The sequence below is a fragment of the Pristiophorus japonicus genome, chromosome 2, assembly GCF_044704955.1.
Source record: "Pristiophorus japonicus isolate sPriJap1 chromosome 2, sPriJap1.hap1, whole genome shotgun sequence".
NCBI lineage: Eukaryota > Metazoa > Chordata > Chondrichthyes > Pristiophoridae > Pristiophorus > Pristiophorus japonicus.
The window spans coordinates 178023975-178036021 of record NC_091978.1 but is presented as its reverse complement, the minus strand read 5'-3'; the positions used below and the strand labels follow the sequence as shown (position 1 = coordinate 178036021).

General features: G+C 40.6%; 1 protein-coding gene across 1 annotated transcript in view; it reads left to right on the top strand.

The window, feature by feature from the left end:
* pgm2 (phosphoglucomutase 2) overlaps positions 1-10135 on the top strand; it is a 140229-nt gene extending 130094 nt beyond the window's left edge. Inside the window, exon 14 of the mRNA XM_070870526.1 lies at positions 6959-10135. Coding sequence (XP_070726627.1) covers positions 6959-7061 — 103 coding nt within the window. The 3' untranslated portion in view covers positions 7062-10135. The remainder of the gene's footprint in view (positions 1-6958) is intronic.
* The last annotated feature ends 1912 nt before the right edge of the window (positions 10136-12047 follow it).

Genomic DNA, 12047 nt, shown 5'->3' with positions numbered 1-12047 from the left:
AAGATAAGCAGAGTGTGACATGAAGGGAAATAGAATTTAACAGTAATAGTGCGGCAGTGAAATAATAAGGGAATAATGGTTGAAAAGTTCAAATTAAAGGCTCTTTATCTGAATGCACCAAGCATTTGTAACTAGGGATCTGTAAGAAATAAAATCAATCAAAATATAAACTAAACAGAAAAGGAGAGCATAGGAAAGACTAAATTAAGGGAGGACATAGATGGCCGGGGAATAAATGGAGTTCTAGAACAGGAGTGTAAAAAGATGGCTAAAGATAAAGTGAGAGGAACTGCTATTAAAAATGAGTTAAGTTGTCTGTGCAACCATGCACACAGTATCCATAATAAAATGGGAAGACTGGAGACAATAATACGTAGGGAGGAACCAGATACAGTAGGGATTACTGAAACATGCCTACAGAAAATCAGGATTGGGAATTAAACATTACATAGTACAACATATTTAGAAAAGACAAAGAGGGAAAAAGGGGAGGTGGACTAGCTGCACTTATTAGAGATAACATAATAGCAGTAGAATAAAGTGACCCAGCTATCAGTAAGACAGAAATAGAATTCATATGGATAGAGATAAAAGATAATAAAGGATCAATCACACTAAAAGGGGTAGTCTATAGACCATGTAATAGTAGAAGGGAGATGGAGAAAGAAATATGCAAACTGATTAGTGAAATGAGTATAAAAAAACAATAATAATACCCCAAAATTAATTGGCCAGAAGAAGTAGTTAAAGGGGATAAGGGAATGGAGTTTCTATAATGTATACAGGACTCCTTTCTAACCTAATGTGTAAAGAGCTCAACAAGGGAGGATTTTCTATTGGATCTAGTAATGGGGAATGAACCAGAGCAGCATTTGGACTTCCAGACGGCATTTGACAAGGTGCCACATAAAAGGTTACTGCACAAGATAAAGGTTCACGGGATTGGGGATAATATATCAGCATGGATAGACGATTGGCTAACTAACAGAGAACAGAGAGTCGGGATAAAGGGTTCATTCTCTGGTTGGCAACCAGTAACCAGTGGGGTGCCGCAGAGATCAGTCTGGGACCCCAACTATTTACAATCTATACGAACGACTTGGAAGAAGGGACCGAGTGTAACGTAGCCAAGTTTGCTGACGATACAAAGATGGGAGGAAAAGCAATGTGTGAGGAGGACACAAAAAATCTGCAAAAGGACACAGACAGGCTAAGTGAGTGGGCAAAAATTTGGCAGATGGAGTCTAATATTGGAAAGTGTGAGGTCATGCACTTTAGCAGAAAAAAAATCAAAGAGCAAGTTATTATTTAAACGGAGAAAGATTGCAAAGTACCGCTGTACAGCGGGACCTGGGGGTACTTGTGCATGAAACACAAAAGGATAGTATGCAGGTACAGCAAGTGATCAGGAAGGCCAATGATATCTTGGCCTTTATTGCAAAGGGGATAGAGTATAAAAGCTGGGAAGTCTTGCTTACAGCTATATAAGGTATTGGTGAGGCCACACCTGGAATACTGCGTGCAATTTTGGTTTCCATATTTACGAAAGGATATACTTGCTTTGGAGGAAGCTCAGAGAAGGTTCACTAGATTGGTTCCGGGGATGAGTGGGTTGACTTATGAGGAAAGGTTGAGTAGGTTGGGCCTCTATTCATTGGAATTCCAAAGAATGAGAGGTGATCTTATCGAAACATATAAGATTATGAGGGGGCTTGACGAGGTGGATGCAGAGAGGATGTTTCCACTGATGGGGGAGACTAGAACTAGAGGGCATTATCTTAGATCTTGTAATAAAACAAAGATGAGGAGAAATTTCTTCTCTGAGGGTTGTAAATCTGTGGAATTTGCTGCCTCAGAGAGCTGTGAAAGCTGGGACATTGAATAAGTTTAACACAGAAATAGACAGTTTCTTAAATGATAAGATGATAAGGGGTTATGGGGAGCGGGCAGGGAAGTGGAGCTGAGTCCATGATCAGATCAGCCATGATCTTATTGAATGGTGGCGCAGACTCGAGGGGCCGTATGGCCTACTCCTGTTCCTATTTCTTATGTTCTTATAAGAGAAGTAAAAGTAGGGGATCATCTAGGCAATAGTGACCAGAATAGAATACTTTTTAAGATCGTAATTGAGAAGGACATAAGTATGAAGACCAGGGTAATAGATTGGGGAACAGCCAATTTTGAGGGGCTGTGAATAGAACTTGGGAAAATAAAATGGACCTTGTTGGCAAATAATGATGTAGAACAGCAATGGGAAACATTTAAAACGGTGTTCAACAGAGTCCAGGAAAAATATATTCTACTAAAAAACAAGAACAAGTTAAATACTAATGACACACCATAGATGAATAAAGACATAAGGGAAAAATTGAGGGTAAGGAAAGTGGCATGCACTAATAACGTGGACAGCAGGAGAAAGCATAACAAGGAAGAATACAAAGAGATTAGGAGAGAAGTCAAAAAAAGCAAGAGGATCTATGAAATTAAATTGTCAAGGAACATTTAAAAATATTCTACAGGCACATAAATAAAAAAAGGATAGTCAGGATGGGAATAAGGCCACTAAGGGACAGCCAGGATAAAATCACAGGCAGCAATAGCGAATTGGCAGAAGTATGAAATAATTACTTCGCTTCAGTATTTACCAGGCAGCCAGATCAGGTGCACATGACATTGGAAGATGAGATTAGAAATTATATAACCGTTTTTAAAATTAAAAAAAGGAAAAGTATGAAACAAACTAATCAAACTCATTAAACCCTTGGTCCTGACGGATGACATCCATGCATTTTAAAAGAATCTAGTGAAGAGATAACAGAGACACTATTAAACATATTTAATAATTCATTAGAAAAAGATGTAGTGCCCAAGGACTGGTGGATAGCTAATATAATACTTATATTTAAGAAGGAAGATGGAACATGTCTAGAGAACTACAGACCAGTCAGCATAACAGTGGTTGTAGGAAAAATAATGGAATCCCTGCTAAAGGAGAAAATAGAAGAACATCTAGAAACCAGAAATATAATAATGAAAAGTCAGCATGAATTTCAAAAGGGAACGTCTTGCTTGACAAACTCATCGAATTCTTTGAAGAGGTAACAGAGAGAGTAGATAGGGTAATGCACTAGATGCAATTTATCTAGATTTCCAAACCGTCTTCGATAAGGTTCCAGATAATAATAGATTAATGAATAAGGTTAGAGAATGCAGAGTCGGGACAAGAAACAAAATGGATAGCTAGCTGGCTTCAAGACAGAAAGCAGAGAGTAGAGGTTGCTATTCAGAATGGCGGAAAGTGGGGTACCACAAGTATCAGTGCTGGGACCAATGTTGTTCACACTTTATATTAACGATTTAGACTTTGGAATCAAAGACAATTTCTAAATTTTCAGATAACACCAACTTGGGAGGAATACTCAATACTGAAGAGGACTGCAACAAATTACAAGAAACTTGCAGAATGGGCATATAATTGACAAATTAATTTCAATACATAAATGTGAAATATTACATTTTGGTAACAAAAATTAGGTCACATATGACTTGGAAAATAAGAATCTAAATGGGGTAGAAGAGTCGAGAGATTTCTGAATACGAATACACAAATCACTAAAAGTAGCAACGCAGGTTAATAAGGCCATAAAAAACGTAAACCAAGAACTATGGTTTATTTCTAGAGGGATAGAATTGAAAAGTAGAGAAGTTATGCTAAACTTGTATCGAACCTTGTTTAGACCACACTTGGAGTACTGCGTACAATTCTGGTCGCCATATTATAAAAGGATATAGAAGCACAGGAAAGAGTGAAAAAATGTACAAATATGATACCAGAAATACATTAAAGGTGCTGTATAAATTCAAGTTAGAAACATAGAAATTTACAGCGCAGAAGAAGGCCTATTTCGGCCCATCATGTCCGCGCCGGCCGACAAATAGCCGCACGGCCCTTGGTCAGCAGACCTGAAGGTTATATATAAACTTATGAACAATGACAGAAAGGCAAAGAGCACCCAGCCCAACCAGTCCGCCTCACACAACTGCGACACCCCTTATACTGAAACATTCTATACTCCACCCCATCCGGAGCCATGTGATCCCCGGGAGAGGCAAAAACCAGATAAAAACCCAGGCCAATTTAGGGAGAAAAAATCTGGGGAAATTCCTCTCCGACCCAACCAGGCGATCGAAACTAGTCCAGGAGATCACGCTGGCCGTATTCTATTCCCTGCGGTACTTACCATTATATCTGCGCCGTCCAACAAAAGGTCATCCAGTCCAATCCCAATTACCAGCTCTAGGTCCGTAACCCTGCAGGTTACTGCACTTCAAGTACCCATCCAACCAGTTCTTAAAAGTGGTGAGGGTTTCTGCATCCACCACTCTTCCAGGCAACGAGTTCCAGATCCCCATAATCCTCTACGTAAAGAAGACCCCCCCCTCCCCTCAAATCCCCTCTAAACCTTCCACCAACCACCTTAAAACTATGCCCCCTCATTATAGACCCTTCCACCAATGGAAATAGGTCCTTACTATCCACTATGTCCAGGGCCCTCAATATTTTGTACACCTCAATAAGGTCTCCTCTCAACCTCCTGTGTTCCAATGAGAACAAACCCAGCCTATCCAATCTGTCCTCATAACTAAGATTCTCCATTCCAGGCAGTAAGTTGTTGTTGTATCCTTTGGCCAATTTCATTGATTGATTTAACTAACTTTTTGTGTGGAACTTTATCAAATATCATATAGGATGTATTGATTGTTTGGGGCTTTTGGCTTGAAGAAGGAACCAAGTCACAGAATTCAAACAACATTTTTTTTCTGCTTGTGTATGATTGGCAGTTGCATTTGAATTCAGCTGATAGTCACATCCACAAAGCCCCAGCAGCTATTTTGCTGCTATCTAATTAGCTTGGATTGTTCACATCCGAGAGTTGATCTGATATAAAAAGTTAGTTGTAAAATATAGTTGATTATTAAAGCACAGGCATGGCTTCCTTCAGTTCTGTATCATTCCATGAAGGTTGCAAATCATTTATGTTGCTTATTAAACTAATTTATTGAATAGATGATCAGTTAAAGCCTAAAATAAGGTTTGTTATTAGTACTGTTCTGTCGCTTTCAAAGACTCAGAGAATGCTTTGGAGGCACAGGAGAGATCCAGAGAAAAATATTTTGTTAAGCTGAGCATGCTATCAAAACTGAAGTGAAGATACACTTGAGGCCATAGAGTGCCAAGATTTATTTGATAGTAGTTTAAAATACAGAAACTGAAATATCTAGAATAAGAAGGGCAGAAAAGACCCAAAAACATATAGTGCTGGATTTTAGGCTTTTCTGTTTTTGGGAGGAAAACGGAGGCGGGACGGGAAAGTTACCAGCCGGGAATAGGTTGCGCTTTTGTAAGGAATTTTCGCCATCCGGGCCCTGTGCCAGGGTGCGCAGCGTGTCGGGAGACGCAAAAATGGGAAACTGGTGAACTAAAGTGCCGGGCCGTGTGCACTCCAAGAGAAGCCTGTGGGGGCGAGGAGGTGAAAAACCTCTTTTTTTTAAAAAGCACAAAAACATTGCCCGTGCCACCACAACACAAATCGCTAAAAAAATTAAAAGATCAAACACTCTCACTTATCTTTACAGCACTTTAACTTCATCACCGCTGCCGGCATGTCTGGACTGCTCTGGTTTCCCAGGCGGGCAGTGCGAAGCGTGATTCCAGGCATACAGGTCGGGTTCGAGTCACAACTTGACAGCGTTGCAGCGAGAGGCGTTGCACACCCGGCGCTGCTCTTCCCGGCGGTGCTGCTAAGTGCCGCCGTAAAACCTGACCCGAGGCTCGCGACAGGACGCAGGGGACCTTGCCGCCCCATTTCATGCTACTCCGGGGTGAAACCCGGAGCACAAAGGTCTGAAAAATTCAGCCCAGTAGAAGACTCTTATGAAGACTTGCAACCATCTGAGGAATGGAATACTGCTAGTGATATGTTTTGTATTTCAATTTGATAATTTTCCATTATATTATATATCGGTAATAAAACTGTACTTGGTTACTCGAACATAAATAACATGTTCACCTTTCAACTGAGTAATCAAAAGTAAGTACCGTATATACTCGCGTATCCTACAATCTCGCGTATCATGCGACCCCTAAATTTTCGTCCCCAAAACATGATTTTATCATATATCTCATGTATCATGCGAGTCACTTTTTTGAGATACCAGATGCCACTAGGCTAGGCTTTCAAACAAGTTTAACAAGTACCCAACACGTAACAAGTACCCTTACACATAACAACGATCGAATACAGACCTTAACAACCGAATCATGAAACATCGAGTGGATTCTGTTGTGAAAGCTGTTCGCGAATCGAACACCGATATAGCAACCATTCCAGCTGGCTTGACTAGCGTCGTTCAACCACTTGACGTATCCATTAATAAGCCATTTAAAGACAATATAAGAAAGAAATGGAATGACTGGATGATGGAAGGAGAGAAATCATTTACGAAGGGAGGGAATATGAAGGCTCCGAATTTGCCTCTACTGTGTTTGCGGGTAAAAGAAGCATGGGCTGAGATAGATGGAGATTTGATTGTTAAAGCCTCTAATAATGCAGCAAACTTCAGAGGGAGTTGTGGGTGGCGATCTCTAGACCACAGCAAAGATACCGTACAAGTGACAATAGAGGCTGCAATCCAGCCCAGGAGATACCTGCCGAGATTCAGCGTGGATACGGTCTGCTTAACAGCCTAACAGCCTAATCTTGGCCAGCACTTCACACCCGCAAATTTTGTATCTCGCGTATCATGCGACCCCCCCAAATTTAGGTTACAATTTAGGTCTTCAAAAGTCGCATGATACGCGAGTATATACGGTATGTAAAATGTATAGAGTTACACTTCTGTGGATGTTTAGTTCCTTTATAGCACACATGTACTCACTGTCTCCTCTTTTCCCCAGTGACCCAGAAAAGCTGAAGGAGGAGCTCAATGACTTAGTCAATGCATTGGTGGAACATTTCTTCCAGCCAGATAAAAATGGGCTGATACCTCGATCTACCTGAAATTATTTCTCAAGTTGAGGCCAGTCAATCTTGGCAGCACACTGTGTTAGCTGTCTTAACTATGTCTACAATATTGAAGCACGTCTAGTTTTATGTTTAGAGAAATGTGCTGTGTTGCTAAGGTCTTGACGGAGAATAACTATTTTGTACAATACTTGAGTTGTTTTTTTTTGGTGCGGGGGGGGAGGACTGATGGAGATTCCCCATTGCAATGAAGTGATGTACGAGTTTTAGAGAATGTTGTATACATTCATCTTATTCTTAAAGAGGCAAGAAAGTCTGTTCAAGTTACACTCCAAAGCCTATCTAGAAAATACAAAATGTGCATTTATTACTTCTCAAAAATATTGTTGAATTTTCTTTGAGATGATTTTGAGAGGATATAGAGCACAGAAACAGGCCATTCAGCCCAATCAGTCCATGCCGGCATTTATGCTCCACTCAAGCCTCCTCCCGTCTTTCCTCATCCAACTCTATCAGCCTCTATACCCTTCTCTTGCATACTTTTAACCTCCTTTTAAATGCATCTATGCTATTCGCTTCAGTCACTCCTGTGGTAGAGGGTTTCACATTCTCACCGCTCTCTGGGTAAAGAAGTTTCTTCTGAATTCCTTATTTGATTTCTTGGTGACGATCTTATATTGATGGCCTTTAGTTTTGCTCTTCCCCACAAGTGGAAACACTCTCTGTATCCACTATCAAAGCTTTTCATAATTTTAAAGATCTCTCTTAGGTCACCCCAGACCCCGCTTGTTCATCCTTTCCTGATAGGTGTACCCTCGCATTTCTAAGGAGGGAAGACTTCAAATATTCTCCATTAATTTAGTGGGAGCTGCCTTTTCAGTGGCTGAGAGCTAATGAGCAGCTCACCTCCTTGGAGGTAGTTGTAGGGGAGGGGTGGGAGGGGAATGGAGAGCATACAGGTGTGTTCATATTTCCAATGTGCTCCTGAATAGCTATCTGGTTGCCCTGTCCATATCACAGGAGGAGCTAAAATGGGTAAGGGACACAGTAATGGATTTCTGTTGGATAGCAAGGTAATTGTATTTTTTGATGGATAACAAATATGTTGCAATATCTTTTCCAGTTGGACTTTGGGGGTACTTGGAACAGAAAGCAACTCCTTTAATGTTGTTGTTGTTTTATTTTTGAACAATGGTTTAGTTTGGCTTGACCAGCTTTTTCATAGTTTAACTAACATATTTTAATTTTTACATTAAATATTTTTGTCTGTGTTATGTTTCCACCGCTAAATAATTTATTATTGGAACTGTCGATTTACTGTATTTTTCAGTAACACCTTTAATTTAGCTAATTACTGACTCAAACGTTATGCTAATCTATGTTCTTAACATCCTCTAGGCATTGTTTTATATGCAGTATGTGTGTGAGTGCAGCTTGATTTGACGGATTAATATACTTCATTCAAAATGTGAGCAGGGACTCCATTGTTTATCTGTTGAAATACTTAAAGGCCCAGCATTTAGATACTGTATTCAGGGCAGATGTTCTTTGCTTGAATTCTTGAAACACATTTTGACTTAAGTGGTTCTTGTGTAGCTTTGGAGTTGAATTTCACACGTCAGTACACTATTAGAAGTTTCTAGTTGAACATTTTGTACTCTCTGTACGAAGCTGCTGCTTTAATTTAGCAATAAAAAGGCACAATCATCCTGTCATATTCCATTTGGTTCAACAAAAAATACATGTTTGTATATCTATCATCTATCACAATATATTACCACTGTTTAAGATAACCTGAGACCTGATTTTACATTCCAATGTATGTGTTTAATATCAACCCTACATTTTTCAGTTATGAGCCTGTCTTTAAATCTAAATTTGCAGTTTCTTCAAATTGTGATCAGTTCATCTACATCTTTTAGCAGTATTGATCCAACAAACCAGCTACATAACTGTCTGATACAACCCAATTGGTATTTTATTTAAATTATTCACAGTTAGGAAATGAGCAATATTTACACAAAATTAGCAACCAGAGTGCTTTGGGTTTGTCACAACTGTACGAAGTCCTGACACACTGCTGTCATTGAATTTCATTGTCATCATCATCGGCAGTCCCTCGAAATCGAGGAAGACTTGCTTCTCCTCCTGAAGTGAGTTCTTTGGTGGCTGAACAGTCCAATACAAGAGCCACAGACTGTGTCACAGGTGGGACAGATAGTCGTTGAAGGAAGGGGTGGGTGGAACTGGTTTGCTGCATGCTCTTTCCGCTGTCTGCGCTTGATTTCTGCATGCTCTCAGCGTTGAGACTCGAGGTGCTCAGCGCCCTCTCGGATGCACTTCCTCCACTTAGGGCGGTCTTGGGCCAGGGACTCCCAGGTGTCAGTGGGGATGTCTCACTTTATCAGGGAGGCTTTGAGGGTGTCCTTGTAACGTTTCCGCTGCCCACCTTTGGCTCGTTTGCCGTGAAGGAGTTCCGAGTCGAGCACTTGCTTTGGGAGTCTCGTGTATGGCATGCGAACTATGCAGAGCTGATTGAGTGTAGTCAGTGCTTCAATGCTGGGGATGTTGGCCTGGACGAGGTCGCTGATGTTGGTGTGCCTGCCCTCCCAGGGGATTTGTAGGACAGCTATGTAATACATATATTCCATTCATAAAAATCTAGGCACTGCAGGAAGTTCTTTCAAAATTTCACATATTTATCTGAACATTAAAGGAGGCAGAAATTATCTTGAGCTTAGTGTCTTGTTTTATTTATAAATATTAAACCTCTTGGAAATGTGCCAGTAATAATTTAATAGCTAATGTGTGTTACATGCTTAAAACCGATCTGTGAATGGAACACTATCGCATGTTTTCAGAAAGATCTTTTAAGCTATTTTAACCCATTAAGGTTGGATTTATGGTAAAACAAATCTTACTATTAACTATTTCCAGAAGAGGAAGTGCAGCTTTTTTATGTGTGTAATGACACAGCAGTTTCCCTCCTATTTTTCAAAAGAAAACATTCATTCTTTATACATTGGAAATTATACACTCAATATAGTTGATTTGCTTTTTTTGCTTTGTTGTAAATTTGAATGTACTAATTCATTGCAATAAACTGATATTTTATTCCATGGTGTGTGCACATTTTTAGATCTATGATTACAACTTCCGCAATCAACTAAACAAATCTTGGTGTATTTGCATACTGCTAGTATTGATTAAAAACTGATACGAAATGTACGTGGCTATGGTTTTATTTCGGTATGCTAGCCCATGAGAACAACTGTTGGATATGATTTTCACAGCACTACTTCATATATTGTAAATTATCTGCTCTACTGTGAAATGGTTTCTAAAATTATCATTTGGCAGTAGTCCCGATGAGATGCTACCCCACAGCATGCCATGCCAAGGACTTATACCCTCCACTTAACAGCTTTGCCCCTCAATGACAAACAAAACTTTTCACTGAGATAAAAAATTGCAGCACTGAAATGAAACTCAAATCTACCTGAATGTTACGAATACGAATAAGACTACATATTTAAAAGTTATGCTGCAGAAGCCCAATTCGTGTTGACCTCTGATCATAAATTAAACCTTTAAAAACTTATGTCCGAATGGTCTCTTGTGCTGTAAACTTTAAAATTTTTATGATTCTTTACAGGGAGCTAGCATTATCCTTTCATGTGGAATGCTACCATAAATGATGACTATTTGTAATTGTCCACTGGAAGGAAAAGGGGAGTTGAGCATGGTCACTTTGAGGGTTGCAGTAACTCAAGATAGCACTTCTGATGGAAGTTTGTAACCAAGGAAACCCTATGTGGCAGATTGAGTAAGCCAGTATCTGCTCCATTAGATCTGCGGTTTTCTGAGGCACTGTTGATGATTGACCATCATTCCTGGCTCATAAATTGTGTGAAGGGAGTAGATCAGTCATCTTTCTTTATTGGGGGCTAGGATTCTTCCCAAAACTACAGACATTGTTGCAGGCTAGTGCCCTAATGAGTCTCCTGGGTCCCGACCGCGATGCTCTTGGGCCCCGATCTCTCTCTGTTCCTCCGTCCCGATCAAAAATGGAGCAGTCAGTAACAGGATATCAATTGGTCTCCTCTTGGGGACTGTTATTTGAAATATTAAACTCCAGTCTATGTCATGTATCCTACATGGCACTGTTGGTACTATCACAAGGTGTGCCACCAGAGGGCACAGCAGTGGGAGACTTGTAGGTTACCTGTACAGATGTGCCTGGCCTAGTATAAACGGCAGGCCACCAGGTGTGATCCTCACTCGAGTTAACTAATAAAGGACTAAGGTCACTACAGTTCAAGTACAACACTGCCTCGTGGAGTCATTGCTGGAGCTGGTATAATAAAGGAGGAAACTGTACAATGAGCAAGTGTGACCTTAGCTCCTTTAATAAGACTCCAGAGTGCAGGTACCTCATGGGTGGCCTGCTTATATACCGTGCTCCAAAGGGATGCTGGGATCTCTTGGGACTCCAACAGGTGGGCCCTCTGGTGGTCAGGTGTCATACAGGTTACAAGGGGTTAAATACATAACATCACTCCCCCGTGAAGTCAACAGTACACTTATTTACAAGGTGAGACGATATGAAGCTTTTCGCTCCCTTGTTGATTGTCTCAGTACAAATGCGGGTGTGGATGAGTTGTTAGTTCTTCACTGGGCTGTTGGGCAGCCGGCCTTGCCGGGCTGCTGGGGATGGTGAGTTCAGCTTCGTGGTCGACCGTGATGTCAGTTGCCACTTGTGTATGTGTTGGAGGGTCAAAGTTGGTGGTGTCTTCTTCAGGTTGTTCGTAGCTGTTGGTGAACCGCAATTTGATTTGGTCCAAATGTTTTCTGTACGTTTGTCCATTGGCCAATTTGACCTGAAACACCCTACTCCCCTCTTTGGCTGTGACCGTGCCAGCGAGCCATTTGGGACCATGTCCATAATTGAGCACAAACACAGGATCATTAATCTCAATATCACATGACAAATTTGCGTGATCATGGTACACACTTTGTTGA